Raw genomic sequence first — 20,950 nt, 5'->3', positions numbered from 1 at the left:
GGCATAACATCGATAATTTTAACAACAAATTAAATATTAAATTTCAATAATTTAGTGGACGCTTGCACATCTCTAAGATTTGCTCGACTGTTCTTTGCAACGTCGCAACAAACTCGAGCAGGAATTTCTCTTCGAAACCGTAACACCGACCATCTCAAATAACAGAAGTCTATACTTGTTGTTCTTGTAGGTAAAATCGAGAATAAGCACTGTCGAAAACATGTTGAACAACTTTATCGAATTCGGATGAGTCCAAAAAATATCTCGGACTGTAACGTCATCGTTGCAAGTTCGGTACCGTGACATGTATTTGTTATCATTCAACAATTTCAACAGTTATTGCATCTCACTTCTATCTCCCCTATTCGCCTTATTATTGCGGTACCATTCATGGATGCAGACTTCGAATATAATCAAATCCCATGCACGAGAAAGACATGGATAAGTTAACCTTCATAACAAAGTACACAAACTACCAATACAATGTGATTCTCTTTGGACTGGAAAATGTAGGTGCAACATACCAAAGGATAATGAAAAAGTCTTTCAAGGTGAAATTGGCAGGATCTTGGAAGTATATATGGATGACATGATTGTCAAATCCAGCAGGGACAAGCTACACGAAGGCCACATCACCAAGGTATTCAACCGTGTCCTACAATACAACATGAGACTCAATCTAAAGAAGTGCACTTTCAATGTCTAAGCCGATAGATTCTTGGGATTTTATTTGACTGAGAGAAGTATTAAGGCCAAATCTAATAAATGTGAAATAATCATCAAAATGAAAACCCTACCACAAAGGAGAGGATAATGAAGTTTATCGGGATGCTCACTACTCTCAGCAGATTCATTCTGAGATCCGTCCAGGACACACTTTCGTTCTATAGACTCTTGTGGGAGAAGGTACATTTCGGTTAGACCCTGAAATATGAGAAAAATGTCACTCAACTAAAGATCTCTATACAAACCTTGATTTTTTTAAGACCCGTGGTCAGAGAAACAATGTTCCTTTTTCTTGCCATATCCGCTGAAGCGCTAAGCATAGTCTTCATCAGAACACAATATATTTTATCTTAGCGCTAGGTGATACCAAGACACACTACCAGAAGATTGAGAAAATTGCACAGGCCCTATTGATATCGTTAGGAAAGCTACAACACTATTTTAAAGCACACTCAATAATGGTTCGAATATACCGGTCATTAAAGCCAATACTCTATAGACCAACTTTTCCAGGGAAGATGACTAAGTGGACGATCGAGATTTCTGAGTTTGAAATTTCTTTATTGGGAAGTTACCTTTTGATGCTACTGTTTGCACTTAGATCTCAGGATTTTGTTAGTACAATCTTGATTAAAAGTGGTCTTACCCAAAATTTCTAGTTTGTTGATTAAGTGAGAGAATCTCATTTGCATAGAAGCCACAATTTCTCCGGGCTCCATACGAAAGAGTTCATGCCCTTTTGTTAAAGTATTAATTTTAGACTGTTTAACTTTTTCAGTTCCCTCATGGAGAACTTGAAGCGCATCCCACATTTCTTTAGCTATTTTACAATGTGAGATAGAGACATTGACATCAACACTTAAAGAAGATATGCATATTTTTTGCCTTCAAGTTAGACTCCCTTGAGTATGTGATACTTACAAACAATAATAAAGCACTTTTTATCTTGTGGTCATGTCAAACTTTACGTCTATGTCTCGAACACTTTTATTAAAAAATATGCTCTCTAAAACATGTTGTGCTTTAAAAGGGAAGATGTCCCAGCTAGTAAAACTGATAAAGTCAAAATCTAAAATCACAACACTAAGACCATTCAAAGCTCCGCCAAAACAAAATTCATACCATATATTCTATTATCTCTCAATATATGATCGTGCAACACTCAATGTTGGACCCTATAAGTCATCAAAGCGGATGAGGCAATCTCTAATACTGAGAACAAACTCAATCTCTCAAGTCTAATAGGTAAACAAGTCACCCTTCATTTAATTTTTTTTCTAAAAATGACCTCCACCAACCACGATGTCTTCAACCGTCTTTCGCAACTTTTATCTAATCAAATAGTTTCTTTCAATATGATTAAATTGACACATTCTTAGACCAAAACAAATTTGACGGTACTCATTCAAAATCAATCAATGTAGAAGAGACTCATTATATTCATTATAAAAAGTTCTCATCACTAAACTATTTTTTTATTTATTTATCTATGATTCTCAATCTCTTATCTTCAAAAATGAAAAAATTTAAATAAGTGATTTGAGTGGTGAAAGTGTGAGATGAGCCTATATCCAACCAAATAATGGATCCATGATTAAGATGTTGACCTTAACCATGCTTACAAAATTCCTTATTGCATGATCCACCGTATAATACACGTGTGTGTGGGTTCCTACCATCACAAATTCCCCATCACTAAACTTGTTCTTTTCTTTCATTTTTTGTCTCTTCATAGTCAAATATATTGCTCTAGACAAATTATGATAATTTGTCATTTTGGGATTCACTCACATGACTCTCCCCTCAACGACAACATATATCCATCTTTTTCTTTGAGCTTTCGTGTTCATTAGGAAAACATCCACTCTTTAGGTCCAACTATTGCTAACCTTTCATTATCTCACTCTTTTGCAACACAATAAGCGCTAGGAGATAATAATCATAGTTGTACAATAGTATATACTATATACTAGCTAGTCAAAGACTCAAAGGTGGATCTCTAACACACTCCATGTATGAAAATAACCCTAGGAGGGAAAATAATCTTCATCTAAAAAAAGATTAAAGGCCTTTCAATATTTGACTAGTTGACATGAAATCAACATTAATTTATGTAGAATTTTAATTGCTTTGTACTAAATGCTAATCACGTGTGAGTAGACGTGAGGAATCCAGTGACTGAGAGTGAGGCAGATATTTAGAGAGAATCAATACTAGTACGTTCAAAGAAATGTCTCTTTGAGTTGGGAATTTGTTGGAGCAATTTTCAAACTCTTCATATTATTTGACGAGGACCTGTCATTTCTGATAGAATGAGACTTTTTTCTTTTCCTTATAATATTTAAGTCTATGTTTAGGTTGGTCAAATAATGCAATCAATTAAGAAGAATATGTAACTCAATAATACATCAATAACTTTTTCATAATGATAAATTTAGATTATGAGACACACACGTTCCTCATGCAGTGTGATGGAGAGTACTTTCATTTTTGTCTATGACTTAGAAGGTCATATATTGAACAGTACATCCGTCCCACATTAAATTCTTCTGAAAAAAGTATTATCTGAAATTATAAATTACTTTATAATTCAATAAAACTTCAATATTTACGTTTATATTATCTTTTAATTTTTAAAGTTTTTTTTAATGAAAGATAAGGTGGTGAGATGAAATCATATCGATGGAATAAATTTCGGATACGACGGAGAAGAGTCGAACCTATAAGATTAACACTCAAATGTACAAGTCAATTACTGAATGAAAAATAATATGAGTGAGAATGAATTTAATACAAAAAATGGCGCAATCTAGTCTTTAGCGGTTAAAATAGCCTACATATGTTGTCACTTTGTGCAAATAGTTGTTCAATTAGGTATCGCCTAAAGAGACGCGGCAAAAGGCTTGATCATGTGTCCTTGACAACTTTAATGGTTCACCTTTTCGGCGTGCCTTCCCCTTCAACGCTTGTCATTGGGCCTCTTTAATCAAGATTACAAGGGTACATCCGAGGTGTGTATTCTAGATTGAAGCACTACAATGAATAACATTTTTTGTGATGAAACTTTCATCTCCAACATGCTAAAAATCGAGAGGATATGTCTTGAGAGCAAAATGTTTTATTTTTTAATAAGATAAACAACATGTTACGTCGGTGTTTTAAAAAACCGAGGTAACACAACTATAAGTTAGCACCTTTTTTAATCCATAAAAAAATAATAAATCTATTATCTCAATTTTTTTGAGAACCGATGTAATATAACTATAAGGAACCTCGCTTAGAATCTCCTTTGCCGCGTTTAAAACTTTTTTCAAAGATTTATCACTTGACGTCTTTTCCAGATGTCATGTTTTGCTCTGTTAATTAGTAATTTTACAAGATTTAAAACTTTGTTAATAGAAAAAGAAAACATTTCATTGATAATAAAAAAACACAACACAACAAATTAAGAAAACTAATCAATAAATTCAAACTTCTTAGTGAACTAAACTTCAACATCACCCCTAACTATCCTTAACTTTCAGAAAAGTTCAGAAAGAACTCTTCCATAAGGTATGATGAAAGTTGTTTCCTCTCGAGAAGTCTTTATCATTTCCTTCAAGAAGTTGAAAATGGTAAGAGGAAGATTAACTTTGATGTTGTAGGTGAGGAATAACACGAGATGCTTGTCATACCAAGTAAGCATTTTCAGTTCTTTCTCTCTTGGACGGAGATTTGCCACTAGAAGTTGAAGCCAGAATTTTGCAATTGGGATTAGAGAAGTAGGACTGGAGAGATTATTTTGGTTGGAAAAAAATCGGTGAAGGTGAGTTGCGTAGACATTGTTGAATCCATAATGTTCAACACAACTACCAAACTCTTCACAGTTGATTGTCATAACAATCAGTGATGGAGTAATGTATAAATGAGTGACATTGACATAAGGCTGGATAATTTCTTGATGACCAACTGAAACAACAGAGGCATTCAACCAGAACTCTTTAACGAGGTTAGTGTATATAAGGCCATGTAGAATGTTAGATCAACATATCAGATGCATTATTTGAAGTATCAACATTTTTAAGTAATATTTGTCCTAATGCAAGTAAACCTTTGATCTTGTGAAACCTTACATCAATATGATTGGTGTTGGTATGATACACGTGATTATTTTCTAAATAAGTGTATAAGTAATTACATCAAGGATGATAATATCTTTTTCGTAGGTAAGAATGAACCCTAAGTGGGCGTAAGAACTGGTAATGGGCACAACAATATATTGCTTTGTGTTTTTCATTGAACTTCAATCCAAGCTTCACCATACCAGTGAATTTATGGTTAAATGTATTGACAAGTTGTTGCAAATAAGATCGTTCTTGCATCTTCTAACATTATAATCATTGTGTCGCATATAATTTGTTCATTAGTGAATTTGACACATACTGACTTTCCAATTGATCTCAAACCTCCTTTAGAGCCGTTATGTCCAAGATATATGATACATCACCTTGTGTGAAACACTTATATGTATCAGTCATCTGGCCATCTCCTTTATCTCTAACCAATCAGCGGTTATGTCATGTCTGCCCGTCTCATTTTGCACAACGCCTTTTGTAAACATTGTTGAGCCGATAAATCATTAACTATCATTTTCCATAATTCAAAATTTATAATCTTTTGAAACTTTTCTACCTCAAATTTCACACTAGAGTTAATCATCATTTGATACCAATTGTTAGAACAACAAATAGTAACAAAAAAGAAATCAAAGCGTAACTCGCAAACAACTAAATGTATTTGTTTACGTAGTTTGACCATATGTGCATACGCATGTGACTATAGAGAAAATGTAGTATCATATTATTAATTAAATGAATTAGGGTATCAATGTTGCAAGTGATATAAATAATACTACGACCAAGATTACAAGTAAACATTTGAATTGTACCCCTGACCCGATGTGACTATGAATCATACTCAATAATTCCGTAGGCAATAGTGGCAACTAAGTGGTCGTAAGAATTGGTAACAAGCACAAAAATATATTGTCTTATCTTTGTCATCAACCTTTAGCCCAAGCCTCAACAAATAACTGATTTTGTTGTTAAAGATATTGTCATGTTATTGCAAATCAGACCCTTTCCTACATCTTCAGACTTTATAGTCGCTGCTTTGCACAAAAATTGTTCATCAATGAATTCACATATGATGACTCTCCAATTTATCTCAAACCTCATTAAGAGGTGTTAGATTTAAGATATGATGCATCACTTCATATGAAATGCATATATCTATCAATCATGCGGCTTTTTCTTGCAACTTTAACCAATCGACGTCTGCCATGTCTGGCGGTCTTGTTCCACACAATACCTTCTATAAACATTGTTGACCCAACAAATCCTTTACCATAATTCGAAATTGCTAATTCCTTCAAACTTTTCCACCTTAAATTTCACACCAGAGTTATTGATCATTTGATACTAATTGTTAAAACAATAATTAGTAATAAGAGAGAAATCGAAATGTAAATCGCAAACAAAGATACTTATTCGGTTAATATTTTTTCATTAATTTTTTTTTATAATATATTTAGTTGAGTCATTACTAACTAGAATAACATTAAGAAATTATTTGTTTATGCTAACAACATTAAGAATATGTGTCTATCTATGAAAAGATCTAAGTATGACTTACCTATAAACCTTATATATTAATAAATAAAATAAATATCTTGTTGTTTTTTTATTATTAATTTCATTGAGCCCCCTGCAATAAACAAGTCAAAATTTGTAAAGTTGAATCCTCCATGCCAAACCCATCTTGAAATAATGGACATAATTTGGAACTTTGTGACCTTATTTTCTGAATCCAATTGCTGGTGGACCATGCTAATAGTAAAAAAGGATACAAATTTAGAACCAACCAACAAATCCATTTTTCAACACAAAAAGTGCGAAATTTGTCATTTCACCAATTATCTCATTCTTTAGTGTCACCGCCCAACAAGAGTGTGTTAGTTATAGTGCAACATAAGACAAAAAAATAACACTTCTTTTATTTATACATTTTTAATTTAGTCTATAAAGAAATATAGCCTACCTTTTATATTATAGATAAGTCATTATGAGATATGGGTGAATCATACGCACGTACACAGATTTAATATATAGTACTATACTTTTTGGAAAAGATGGTATGGAACTAAGATATACTCATACCAACCATGTGACAATTGAATTTCAAAAAGCTAACAAAACAGTTTCAATTTTGAGTTATAAAATTGATTAATTTTTGAATATAAATATAAAACTTAATAGATAAATTCTTGGTTATCTCTTCTAAAATGGTAATTATTTACTCTAAATGACATGTATCATTTGAGACGGGTTAGTGTTTTAATCTCTACTTTTGTTTATGTTTGGGGTTGAGAATGACGATTGTTTAGAAATTTGAGTTTGGGTTTGAGGAGGTAAAAATTATTTCTGACCCGCCTCATTGTTATGCCTATTTTTGATCATTTTCGATCATCATTTTATCCATCCATAATCTCTAATATGATTATTAGACCATTTTTACCATTCTAGTCACCATCAACTACCACTATGACAATCGTCAATCATCTCATTCCTCAACCACCACATTGACCATCGTCTATCACCAATTTCATTTCTAATCACCATCATTAATTATCACTATAACCACCACTTATATTACTATAAATCATCATGATCCTGACCACTAATTATGACCTCTCTTACGACTAAAGTTGTCAAAATGGACTTGGGCTATCGGACCGACCCATAAGCCCAACAATTTAGCGCGGACCGGACTGCAAAATATCTCAAAAAAATACGACCCTGTCCTTTTGGGCTAGCCTATCAGGCCTATGTTTTCATGGGTTGGGTCTGGTCGGCCCAAGCGGGCTTCGCGCTACCCCATTAAAAAAATATTTTGGTAAATTTTGAGAGAAAAAGATTGAGATAATATATGATTGTATAAATGTGTTTTCAAGTGATAAAGAAAAGTTTAAGAGGATGAAGATATATTTTCAAGAGATATGATCAAGAAAATGGTTGTGAGATGAAGAGAAAATTCGACAAATATTACCCGTCCCAAATAGGTTCGGGTATCTCCATTCCACCATCATCCATTTTGTAAAATCAATTTTTTAAAGAAAAATATTTATTTTTTCCAAAATTAAATTACATTATAAATAATAAAATAAACAAGCTCCAAAATTTCCATACATATATTTCAAATATTTTAAATAATAAATACAAATCAAATCATCAAAACATTGACCACATATTTAAGAAAAATATTTTAAATAATAAATACAAATTAAATTATCAAAACATTGACCATATATTTAATATTCTAAATTATCACAAATAAATAATATTGTACATAATAAAATAAATGGGACGAGTTTGGGGTGACAATTAGTGTCCCTATTATTCGATCCAGCTTCATATTTTGTAATTGAGAAAAAGATCCCATATTCAAATTAAGTTAAAGTGGATTTTACCCGTCAACTTCAAAACGAGTTCGAGTGGATATCCATAAATATAGACTTTGTTGCCATGTCTAATCAAAAGTGGTAGTTTAAAGTGATCAACAATGTAATCGAAGATAAATCGAAGATAGTTGGTGGTGGTTAAAATACTTATTGGAATGATAATTGGCACTTGTCGACGGTCGTCGAAGATGATCACCGATGTCTATCGAAAATTGTTATGGTGCCTTATTTTTACAACAAAAATAAAAAATAAAAATCTAATTTTTTAATTTTTAATTTTAATGAAAAATGATTTTGATATTAAATAAAAAATCAAATCAAATATACTTTTGTTGAATATATTTTAATTTTAAAAATAACTTAAAATTAAAAACCAAAAACTCACTATGACCCGAACGGATCCTTAAGAAAGACATGATACTTTTTTTAATTTTTCTTTTAGTTTTGTTTTTATATTGACATGCATACTATATTGGGTTTTTGACTTGGTATTACAATTCTTACTATATTATTGCTTTCACCTTTGTTAGTGTAGTATTTTTTTATTATATACATTGGGTTTAATTAGCCGAATATGAATATGACTATGACTACATTGACTACATACATATAGATGACTATAAAAGTTTTATAACATATTCCATTCTTAGATGTTTGAATTCAAATCTTTTACTTAAACCAAACATTCTTTAATATCGTACAACCAAAAAAAACCTCAACTTTTTCTGTAATTATTTTATTCTAATATTCTTGGAAATATTGCATTTTTAGAAGTTTGAATTCAAAACTTTAACTTAAATTCAAGCCATTCTTTACTCTCATGTAACAAAAAAACAAAAAACTCAAAAAATTCATGTTATTTTATTCAAATACTCTTACAGAAAACATTACATTTTCAGAGCTTTGAATTCAAAGCTTTTATAAATAGTTATCTTTAATTTTTCATTTTTGTCTTTAACTGTAACACATTTTTCAGTACCTACAAAGTTAGTAGTTTTTGTTTACTCTCTTTCTTTTCCAATTATTTCATATATAAATACACAAAGAAGAAAACATCAAAACCTTTCTCTATGCACTCAAGAAGAGAAGGAAAAAAAACCATAATCCAACAAATTTCATATTTTGCATCAAAAAATCTTGTTTTGTTCTTCAAAGCAACCTTAACTATTGTCATGGAAAACCATATTGAAGTAGAAAAACAACAACAAAAACCTTCACAACCATCTTCACAATCTTCTTCTCCTACTCATGAATTCTCCTTCACAATCTCACACAATACATTCAACAAATCATTCCAAAATTCCAACAATAAATCAAAATCATCTTCACCAAATTCCTTCACAGCCCTTGATTTATCACCTGCTGATGATATTTTCTTCCATGGTCATTTACTTCCTCTCCAAATCCTCTCAAATTTTCCTTCATCGATATCCCCTCGCGCTTCGACGAATTCAATGGACAGTTTCACTCTCCCTATAAGAGAATTATTCTCAGAAGAAGAAGATGATGAGAATCTCCCCACAAAAGAGAGTAGCATCAAGAATATGGAATCATCAAAAAAGGTAGAGGGTAAGTTCAAGTTTGGATTTTCGTTATTTAGTTCAGCAAAAGGAACAAAAGGGTGTCATAAAGAGAAAGAAAAGAACAAAAAGAAGGTGAGATTTGATTTTCATGTGATTCATCATGCAATGAAAAAGTGCTTAAGAATGGTGAAACCAATTTTCAAAAAAGAGAAAATTAGAGTTCATGATAAAAAGTGTTATTCTTCTTCCTATTCAGGAAATGTAACACCTAGAAATAAACAAGAGATGATGAAAAGTTGGAAATTAGGCCAATATTCATCAGCACCAGCATCAATGAGAACTTCTCCATCAAACAGTGGTCTTCTGTTTCCAACTACACCTTTAACTCCTGCTACTGATAGTTCCATGGAAGAATTGCAGAATGCTATTCAAGCTGCAATTGCTCATTGCAAAAATTCATATTCAAAAGATGAGAAGCTCAATTGCTGATTTCATCAATCCTAGAGATTATTTTTGTCCTTATAATTATAGTTTCTTTGTTATATTTTGATTATTGTGTAGATAATTGCTGAGATTCAAAAGAGAATATGATATATGATTTATTAGAGAGAATAAACATTTGTGAAATATTTTTTTTAAATTATATACCAAACCGAATTGAGTACTTTAGAGTTTACAACACTCACATACTCTGCGTACAGCGTACAGGGAGATCACTTGTTCTAATACTAGTGTCGTTACTTGTGACGTGAGTTTTATTAGTTTTATCGGTTGAAATCGAACTCGTATTGGTCTGACGTACGTTCTAGAATCTGCATGTGTCAGATTTGTTTCCATATCTAATGTAGTATGAGTGAATGACTAGTATCTGACATTGTTCTTGGACTCTGAGCATTTGTGTGGCTATGTTATTTGTTTTTCTTTCAGTTTCCTTCAAAACCATATCCAATGCTAGTCCCACATCAATACATTTGGACCAAGTATACTAGATTGATTAGATTCCTTTGCCAAATGATGGGTTCTTTTCTGTCGCAATCGTTCATCTACACAATCTTCGTCTTACAAATCTATTTTATAAGATTTGACTATGTGATTTTGTCACTAGCAAAAAAAAAAAATGAAAACATTCATTTGCACAAATGCTTTCGATGAAAAATAACAGAGACATATGAAGCTTCGTAGCTATATTAACGCATGAGTAACTGAGTTCGAAACAAAGTAACGGCATCATCTGGTTTATTCTACATATAACCTATATGAAAATTTTGAAGCAAATGAAATTAACAACAAGCTTTAATAAATAGCATATGACATAAACTATTGACAAAGACAATAGGCAATAGTTAATCATTCAAAAATACAATCAAACCAAAGCTATGACAAATAAAATAACCAAACAAGGTACTTGAAACCAGTAAACCGTTGGAGAAACTTACTTTTAAAAATTTGAAACTAAACTTTCAACATAAAGAACTGCATAGGACAAATATATGTTATTATTAGTATAGGTAGTTTTCTTTACTACTCTGTTATCTCTCCTATTATAGCGAATTAGTTGTCCAACATTTCTCTCCCATATCAGAACATCCCCATTCTCGAACATATGTAATGGCAACAAAGAAACAACAAATATAGAGCAACCAAGTAGAGAATGATAATCGAATTTAAGGAATTTAGTCCAAGACTTTTCAACTCCAAATTCCGTCATCTGCCATATAACAAAACTATGTTTCTTGGTATAATGAGACAAACATAGACTGTCCATCAACTTGCAAAGAATTGGTTCAAGAGACGGGAATTCATCAAACTCTCGAGGGAGCTGAAACTGTGTATATGTCTCCGTTGCCAAATCAAGTGAGATAATCATGAGTTGCTCAACCTTAAGATCCTCCTTGTTATAAAAAGGTTTGTAATTGAGAAAAACAAACCAATTAAGACTATTATTCAAATAGACACCCTCGTTATCATTGGAATGATAGGGATAGACCGAAAAAGACTCAATATTCTTCCAAACATTGTCTCCGAAAGTGAAAATTCTCACCTTCTTATAAAGGAATGCCACCAACTTATACTTGTTGGTAAAATTATCATAAACAAATGAGAATCTGAACCTGAAAACTAATTCTCCATGTTCAAAAGGAAAGCTAAAAGAAGTTAGGTTTTGAGAGGATGGGGTTGTTGATGGATTCCATAAATAAAACTTATTCTCAACATAATTGATAAAACATGTCAATCCATTGCAGGAACCAATAGCATAGTGGTAACAAGGCAATTCCATGAATTGGTATTTAGAATAAGACGGATTCTCAAGTAAACAGCGAATGGGGAAGACATGGAAGGAGACGGATAGGAATTGTTGATATTATGTGACGGAAATAGCAGGATGTGTGGATTTCGTGAAGATTTATGCAGATGCATTTTGACGAAGAATGGATCAGAGATGATTGAGTTCCAAGACTTGCTCACACATTTGAGTTGCGTGAGTGATTTTACGTTAAGCAGGGATAGGATTTCGATAATGAGTTCTTCCGGGAGGGTTACTGTCGACGGCGAATTAGATCGGATGATACTCATCATCGGAACTGTGTGATGAAATCCAGACGGCGGCAAGTGCAAACCTATTGAAATTGCGCTTATTTTAAAATAAATTATAACAACATATAAGCATGTTATAAATCTCCTCACAGAAAGAAAATTGATTTGATTTACCAAATTAATATCTTAAAATAGTTCTGACGAGATATTCCAATGGCAATAGAAACTTCAAATATTAATTCAAATTAGTCTATCAACAAGGTTGATTTGTATTAATTTATTTTTAATAAGCCATCGATATAAAAAAAATCGCATTAGGGGTGCAACCCTTATCGAAAAGATCCTAAATAGAGTTAAAGCAACGGTAACTTGTACTAATCGTAATATCTAGACCGAGCCAAAGGATAAATATTATCTAACTATCTCCGTGGAAGGAAAATGATATTAGAACACACCAAATCAAAACAATAAGAGGCATGCTTGAATATGATAATATTCCTCATTAGCCAAAGACTTCAAATAATAGCTATCCAAACCGAGTTAATCTTGATCTTCACATAAACTTTCTTCATTTTCTCTTGAATTAAGCCAAAAATCCATGAACTCCTCAATAAACATGCCAAACTCAACACCCAACCAATTGTAAATTCTATTCCAAATCACTTTAACCACTAAACATTGAAATAAATATGTGATTCGAAGTCTCTGGGTGATTTGAGCAAACGATACAATCAACATTAGAGATGTTAGAGACTCCTCTATTAATTAAAAGATCTTTACATGGAAGTCTATTAATAAAAAACTCCAAATAAACACTTTTAATTTAAGGGGAACCTTCAAATTCCAAATGACATTTAGAGCGTTGAAGGCGTCCAAGCTGGAGATAAATTACCTGCCACCAGTTCCGAAACGCTGGCCACCGAAAACTCCCCACCCGTATTAAGCTTCCAGCTGAACGCATCCTCGTATGTCAATGACAAACCAACCGAATCCAGCCACGCCCCCCAACTGCTGCCACTGCACTATAGCAGTAGTAGAGAGCACAACAGTGTTCGCAGTAAGCTGCCAACCGAATAGCCGGCTCGGTTTCCAACCGCTGTCACCTTCTTCCCAGCTATAAATATCTTCCACAATACAATATTTGTTGGTTGATATATCGAACAATTCCGGTAACACCTCACAAAGAGTTTGATCTCCCAACCAACTACTATGCCAAAAGAGAGTATTTTTAGCATTACGAATCAAGCTTTGAACACAGCTGGAAAAACCTTCTTCTAGAAAATCTAACTTCACATCGTTAAGGATTGTTAGAACAAGATTTGTTCTGATCAATTATCTTAGTTTTGATGATAACAATAATATGAATTTTGCTTAAGATAATATGGTACTCTAATCCAATGCAATTTCCTTTTCAGGAAATATATAAAGAGTATGCATAATTCAGCGCTCAGAAGCTTTGTCTCAAAGGGTTCAGCATGCAACATCAGAACATGGTCTGGCAAGACATCAGAAGATGGTCGAAGCAGAATCAGAACATGGGTCTATGGAAGCATCAGAAGAACATGAGATCAGAAGCACTGAAGTTCTGATGGTATCACGCTCAGAAGCACTTCAAGGTCAGAAGATCAGAAGATGCTTTGCACCAAGCTGTTTGACTCTGATGATATTCAAACGTTGTATTCACAAACATCAGATTAGAAGGAAGTACAAGTGGCAAGCTACGCTGACTGACAAAAGGAACGTTAAAAGCTATTATAGGCAACGTCAGTAGACACAGCGTGAACAAGGCTCGAGGTAGTTGACAAAAGCATATAACATTAAATGCGATGCTGTACGGAACACGCAAAGCATTAAATGCACTCAACGGTCATCTTCTCCAACGCCTATAAATATGAAGTTCTGATGAGAAGCAAGGTTAACGATTCTACACAAAACAACTCATATAAACTTGCTGAAACTCTGTTCTATTCAAAGCTCAGAATCTTCATCTTCATCAAAGCTCACTACATTGCTGTTGTAATATATTAGTGAGATTAAGCTTAAACGTTAAGAGAAATATCACAGTTTGTGATTATAGCTTTTAAGAAGCATTTGTAATACTCTTAGAATTGATTACATTAAGTTGTAAGGAACTAGAGTGATCGTGTGGATCAGTATACTCTAGGAAGTCTTAGAGGTTATCTAAGCAGGTTGTAACTAGAGTGATCGTGTGGATCAGAAGACTCTAGAAAAGTCTTAAAGGGTATCTAAGCAGTTGTTCCTGGAGTGATCAGTGTGTGATCAGAAGACTCTGGAAGACTTAGTTGCTGACTAAGTGGAGAACCATTGTAATCCGTGCGATTAGTGGATTAAATCCTCAGTTGAGGTAAATCATCTCTGCGGGGGTGGACTGGAGTAGTTTAGTTAACAACGAACCAGGATAAAAATAACTGTGCAATTTATTTTTATCTGTCAAGTTTTTAAAGCTACACTTATTCAAACCCCCCCTTTCTAAGTGTTTTTCTATCCTTCAATTGGCATCAGAGCGCCGGTTCTAAGGTGCAAGCACTTAACCGTGTTTAGAAAAGATTCAGGAAGAGAAAAACGCTTCAGTAAAAGATGGCTGATGAAACTGCAAAGTCTACACCTGCATCTACATCTGGCTCTGCTGAGCAACACAACGGTAACAATGGTTATACTAGACCGCCGGTATTTGATGGTGAAAACTTTGAATACTGGAAAGATAAACTGGAAAGTTACTTTCTTGGTCTAGATGGTGATCTATGGGATCTTCTGATGGATGGTTACAAACATCCAGTAAATGCCAGTGGCGTAAAGCTGACAAGGCAAGAAATGAATGATGATCAGAAGAAGCTTTTCAGGAATCATCATAAATGCAGAACTGTTTTGCTGAATGCTATCTCTCATGCTGAGTATGAGAAGATATCTAACAGGGAAACGGCCTATGACATATATGAGTCCTTGAAAATGACTCATGAAGGAAATGCTCAAGTCAAGGAGACTAAAGCTCTCGCTTTAATCCAGAAGTATGAAGCCTTCAAGATGGAGGATGATGAAGACATTGAAAAGATGTTTTCAAGATTTCAAACTCTTACTGCTGGATTGAGAGTTCTTGACAAGGGATACACCAAGGCTGATCACGTAAAGAAGATCATCAGAAGCTTACCCAGAAGATGGGGTCCTATGGTGACTGCATTCAAGATTGCAAAGAATCTGAATGAAGTTTCTCTGGAAGAGCTTATCAGTGCCTTGAGAAGCCATGAAATAGAGCTGGACGCAAATGAGCCTCAAAAGAAAGGTAAGTCTATTGCATTAAAATCCAATATCAAGAAATGCACTAACGCTTTTCAGGCTAGAGAAGAAGATCCTGAAGAATCAGAATCTGAAGAAGAAAATGAACTTTCCTTGATCTCCAGAAGGCTAAATCAACTCTGGAAGAACAAGCAAAGGAAGTTCAGAGGCGTCAGAAGTTCAAAGAAATTTGAACGTGGAGATTCTTCTGATGACAGAAGATTTGACAAGAAGAAGGTCATGTGCTATGAATGCAATGAGCCTGGACACTTCAAGAATGAATGTCCAAAACTTCAGAAGGAAAATCCCAAGAAGAAGTTTCATAAGAAGAAAGGTCTTATGGCAACCTGGGATGAGTCAGAAGATGATTCAGACTCTGAAGATGAGCAGGCTAACTGTGCGCTGATGGCGACAGAAGATGACGGATCAGAATCTACATCAGAATCAGATTCTGAAGAGGTATTTTCTGAACTTACTAGAGATGAGTTAGTTTCCGGTCTAACAGAACTTCTGGAATTCAAGTCTCAGATTAGTCTCAAATAGAAAAAGCTGAAAAAGCTATTTGAATTTGAAACAAAGAAGCTTGAGTTGGAAAATTCTGAATTAAAAGAAAAACTTTTAAAATTATCCAATAATGTTGGATCTCCTTCTGATTCAGAAAAATCCACTCCTAGTCTAAACCATATTCTGAAAGAATATGATTTAAGTTTCAGGAAGTTCTTATCTAGAAGTATTGGCAGAAGTCAGCTAGCTTCTATGATATATGCTGTGTCTGGAAACAAAAGAGTCGGCATTGGTTTTGAGGGTGAAACCCCATACAAACTTGAACCTGTTGATGAAATGAAATTCACATACAAGCCATTGTATGATCAGTTCAAGTATGACCACTCCCATGATATTAGGCACACTTCACATGCTCAAAGTTTTCACATAACACACACCAAAAAGCATGTGACACAACCTAGAAAATATCATGAAACTCACATTAAAAATTATCATGTTGTTCCTCCTATTGCTTACAATGTTAAATCCAAGTTCAATCAGAACTTAAGAAAATCTAACAAGAAAGGACCCAAGAAGATGTGGGTACCTAAGGATAAGATTATTCCTATTGCAGATATCCTTGGCTGCAAAAAGGACAAAGCACAACATGTCGTGGTACCTGGACTCTGGATGCTCACGACACATGACAGGAAGAAGGTCTATGTTCCAAGACCTGGTGCTTAAGTCTGGAGGAGAAGTCAAGTTTGGAGGAGATCAGAAGGGCAAGATAATTGGCTCTGGAACTATAAAGTCTGGTAACTCTCCTTCCATTTCTAATGTACTTCTTGTAGAAGGATTAACACATAACCTCTTATCTATCAGTCAATTGAGTGACAATGGTTATGATATAATCTTTAATCAAAAGTCTTGCAAGGCTGTAAATCAAAAGGATGGCTCAATCCTATTTACAGGCAAGAGGAAGAACAACATTTATAAGACAGATCTGCAAGATCTTATGAGTCAGAAGGTGACTTGTCTTATGTCTGTTTCTGAAGAGCAGTGGGTCTGGCACAGAAGATTAGGTCATGCTAGTTTGAGAAAGATTTCTCAGATTAACAAACTGGATCTTGTCAGAGGACTCCCTAATCTGAAATTCAAATCAGATGCTCTTTGTGAAGCATGTCAGAAGGGCAAGTTCTCCAAACCTGCATTCAAGTCCAAGAATGTTGTTTCTACCTCAAGGCCATTAGAACTCTTGCACATTGATCTGTTTGGCCCAGTCAAAACAGCATCTGTCAGAGGGAAGAAATATGGATTAGTCATCGTAGATGATTATAGCCGCTGGACATGGGTAAAATTCTTGAAACACAAGGATGAGTCTCATTCAGTGTTCTTTGATTTCTGCATTCAGATTCAATCTGAAAAAGAGTGTAAAATCATAAAGGTCAGAAGTGATCATGGTGGTGAATTTGAGAACAGATCCTTTGAAGAATTCTTCAAAGAAAATGGTATTGCCCATGATTTCTCTTGTCCTAGAACTCCACAACAAAATGGAGTTGTAGAACGAAAGAATAGGACTCTGCAAGAAATGGCCAGAACCATGATCAATGAAACCAATATGGCTAAGCATTTCTGGGCAGAAGCAATAAACACTGCATGCTATATTCAGAATAGAATCTCTATCAGACCTATTCTAAATAAGACTCCTTATGAATTGTGGAAGAATAAAAAGCCCAACATTTCATATTTCCATCCTTTTGGATGTGTATGCTTTATTCTGAACACTAAAGATCATCTTGGTAAGTTTGATTCCAAAGCACAAAAATGTTTCCTTCTTGGATATTCTGAACGCTCAAAAGGCTACAGAGTATACAATACTGAAACATTGGTTGTGGAAGAATCAATCAATATCAGGTTTGATGATAAGCTTGGTTCTGAAAAACCAAAGCAGTTTGATAATTTTACAGATTGTGATATTGATATATCAGAAGTTGTTGAGCCAAGAAGCAACGCATCAGAAGCAGGGCTTCTCAGAAGCAAAGAATCTGAAGATCAAGTATCAGCTTCTCTAGAGAATCTAAGCATTTCTGAAGAACCATCTGTCAGAAGATCATCCAGACTCATCTCTGGTCATTCAGAAGATGTCATTCTTGGAAAGAAGGATGATCCAATCAGAACAAGAGCATTCCTTAAGAACAATGCAGATTGTCAATTAGGTCTTGTATCTTTGATCGAGCCAACTTCTGTTGATCATGCTCTAGAAGATCCAGATTGGATAATTGCTATGCAAGAAGAACTGAATCAGTTTACAAGGAATGATGTTTGGGATCTTGTTCCTAGACCAGATGGATTCAATATAATCGGTACAAAATGGGTCTTCAGAAACAAGCTCAGTGAGAAAGGTGAAGTGGTAAGGAACAAAGCCAGACTGGTGGCTCAGGGTTATAGTCAGCAAGAAGGGATTGACTATACAGAAACCTTTGCACCAGTGGCCAGGTTAGAATCTATTCGTCTATTAATTTCATTTGCCACTCAACACAACATCACTCTCTATCAGATGGATGTTAAAAGTGCCTTCCTAAATGGTTATATAGATGAAGAAGTTTATGTCCATCAACCTCCTGGTTTTGAAGACTCTATGTCTCCTAATCATGTTTTTTAAACTAAAGAAATCGTTGTATGGATTGAAACAAGCTCCCAGAGCTTGGTATGAACGCTTAAGTTCTTTCCTTCTGGACAATGGTTTCACTAGAGGAAAAGTGGACACTACTCTCTTTTGTAAAACCTTTAAAAGGGATATTTTAATTTGTCAAATATATGTAGATGATATTATTTTTGGAACATCTAATGCTACACTTGGAAAGGAGTTTGCTGAGTCTATGCAGGCTGAGTTTGAAATGAGCATGATGGGAGAACTCAAGTATTTCCTTGGAATACAAATAAATCAAACATCAGAAGGAACGTATGTTCACCAAACCAAGTATGTGAAGGAACTTCTGAAGAAGTTTAACCTTCTAGACTGCAAAGAAGCCAAAACTCCTATGCATCCAACATGCATCCTAGGTAAGGATGAGGTAAGTAAGAAGGTAGATCAGAAGTTATACAGAGGTATGATTGGATCTCTTCTATATTTGACTGCTTCTAGACCTGACATTCTGTTCAGTGTTTGTTTGTGTGCTAGATTCCAATCAGATCCTAGAGAATCTCATTTAACTGCTGTTAAGAGAATTCTAAGGTATCTGAAAGGTACTACTAATGTTGGCTTAGTTTACAGAAAATCTAAAGAATACAACTTAGTAGGATTCTGCGATGCTGACTATGCTGGAGACAGAATTGAAAGAAAGAGTACTTCAGGAAGTTGCCAATTTCTTGGAAGTCACTTGATCTCCTGGTATAGCAAGAAGCAAGCAACTATTGCTCTATCAACAACAGAAGCAGAATATGTCGCTGCTGCTGGTTGCAGTACACAGATGCTCTGGATGAAGAGTCAGTTAGAAGATTATCAGATATATGAGAGTAACATTCCTATATTCTGTGACAATACTTCTGCTATATGTTTATCTAAGAATCCTATTCTTCATTCAAAGGCTAAACATATTGAGATTAAACATCATTTCATAAGAGACTATGTTCAGAAGGGTGTTATATCTTTAAACTTTGTTGATACAGACCATCAATGGGCTGATATCTTTACAAAACCCCTGGCTGAAGATAGGTTTAAGTTCATTCTGAAGAATATCAGTATGGATTTATGCCCAGAATGAGAAGATGAGAAGTTCTTACGTATGAGTATCTTCTGAAATAAATGTGGATTTTTTTTCAGAAGTTCTGATTGAAATCTTTTAGAAATTATGATTCGGTTATTACTAACGTTTCATTGTCTAAGTTGATTCAGAACCTCTTTTAAAGCAAAACAGCTGTAACGTTTTATCTCGGGATGGTAAACCCGTCGTTACTGTTCATGGATAAGCGCGCGTGCAGTTGAAGGGACGCCGACCATAGGTAACTGTGCTAGTCACCTCATTTGTCTTTATTATCTCTCCTCATGTCACGTAACATTAAATGCTATCCTCATTTGTTTCATTTTATTTTCTTTTAAATACTCTCCAAACGCTTCTCCTTCCCTCCTATATTTTCTCTATTACACTCTGTCTTTGTTTTCCTTCTCTATCTTTTTGCATTCATATCAAACTCTAGCTGTTCATTATCTGCAAATCCATCATGAACTCTTCATCAAGCCCAGGAAACCATGAAAATGATCAAAACAAAAAGAGAAAAGCTGTTGAAACATCTTCGTCTAAACCCAAAAAGATAAAGATCACCTATGACCCTCTCAAGGTGAATCCATTCGAAGCAAAGTTGTCTGGAAACTATTCTAGACGTGTGTTTCAACCCCCTGGTGAAAGCCCTCCATCATCTCCATCTTCTTCCTCATCTTTTTACCTTCAAGACTCAACTTCCTCCTCATCTAACCTTTCCTCTCCCTCAACCCATTCCAAAGAAATCTCTTCATCTTCACCCGCTGAGAATGTTGTTTCTGATAAAGATTGTGGAAGATCTGCATCAGAATCAAGTCTCCCTGACCCCTCGCCTGGAAGCCCAAGAAGCAGTAAATTATGACAGGGTTCAAGACATGCTGGCGCAGATTTTGTCTTAGCTAGGGTCTTAGTCTTTGGTCTTAGTAGTTTTCTTTCCTTGTTGCATCTGCTTGTTAAACATAGGAACCTTTTGTAATATCTTTTGATTATCAATGAAAAGTTTCTTTGTTTTTACATTCCAGTGATTTTATTTGTTGTTTTATTCATCTGAATCTTTTGAAATATTCTTTTTGATGTTATGACAAAAAGGGGGAGAAGATAAATGATAAATGATTTGATTAATCTATCAGTTGCTG

General features: G+C 34.3%; 2 protein-coding genes across 2 annotated transcripts; one reads left to right on the top strand and one right to left on the bottom strand.

Annotated features, from left to right (window-relative positions):
* The first annotated feature begins 9,143 nt into the window (after window positions 1–9,143).
* On the top strand, window positions 9,144–11,107 carry LOC131594163 (BRI1 kinase inhibitor 1-like). The gene has a single exon (XM_058866255.1). The coding sequence runs from the start codon at window positions 9,295–9,297 to the stop codon at window positions 10,234–10,236; it is 942 nt and encodes a 313-aa protein (XP_058722238.1). The 5' UTR covers window positions 9,144–9,294; the 3' UTR covers window positions 10,237–11,107.
* Window positions 11,108–11,177: 70 nt separating this feature from the next.
* Window positions 11,178–12,025, bottom strand: LOC131598607 (F-box/kelch-repeat protein At3g23880-like). The gene has a single exon (XM_058871189.1). It carries the CDS (start codon window positions 12,023–12,025, stop codon window positions 11,186–11,188), a length of 840 nt encoding a protein of 279 aa, XP_058727172.1. The 3' UTR covers window positions 11,178–11,185.
* Window positions 12,026–20,950: the final 8,925 nt, after the last annotated feature.

The sequence above is a fragment of the Vicia villosa genome, linkage group LG4 (genome assembly GCF_029867415.1).
Source record: "Vicia villosa cultivar HV-30 ecotype Madison, WI linkage group LG4, Vvil1.0, whole genome shotgun sequence".
Taxonomy (NCBI): domain Eukaryota; kingdom Viridiplantae; phylum Streptophyta; class Magnoliopsida; order Fabales; family Fabaceae; genus Vicia; species Vicia villosa.
This window is presented reverse-complemented; position numbering and strand designations above follow the sequence as displayed.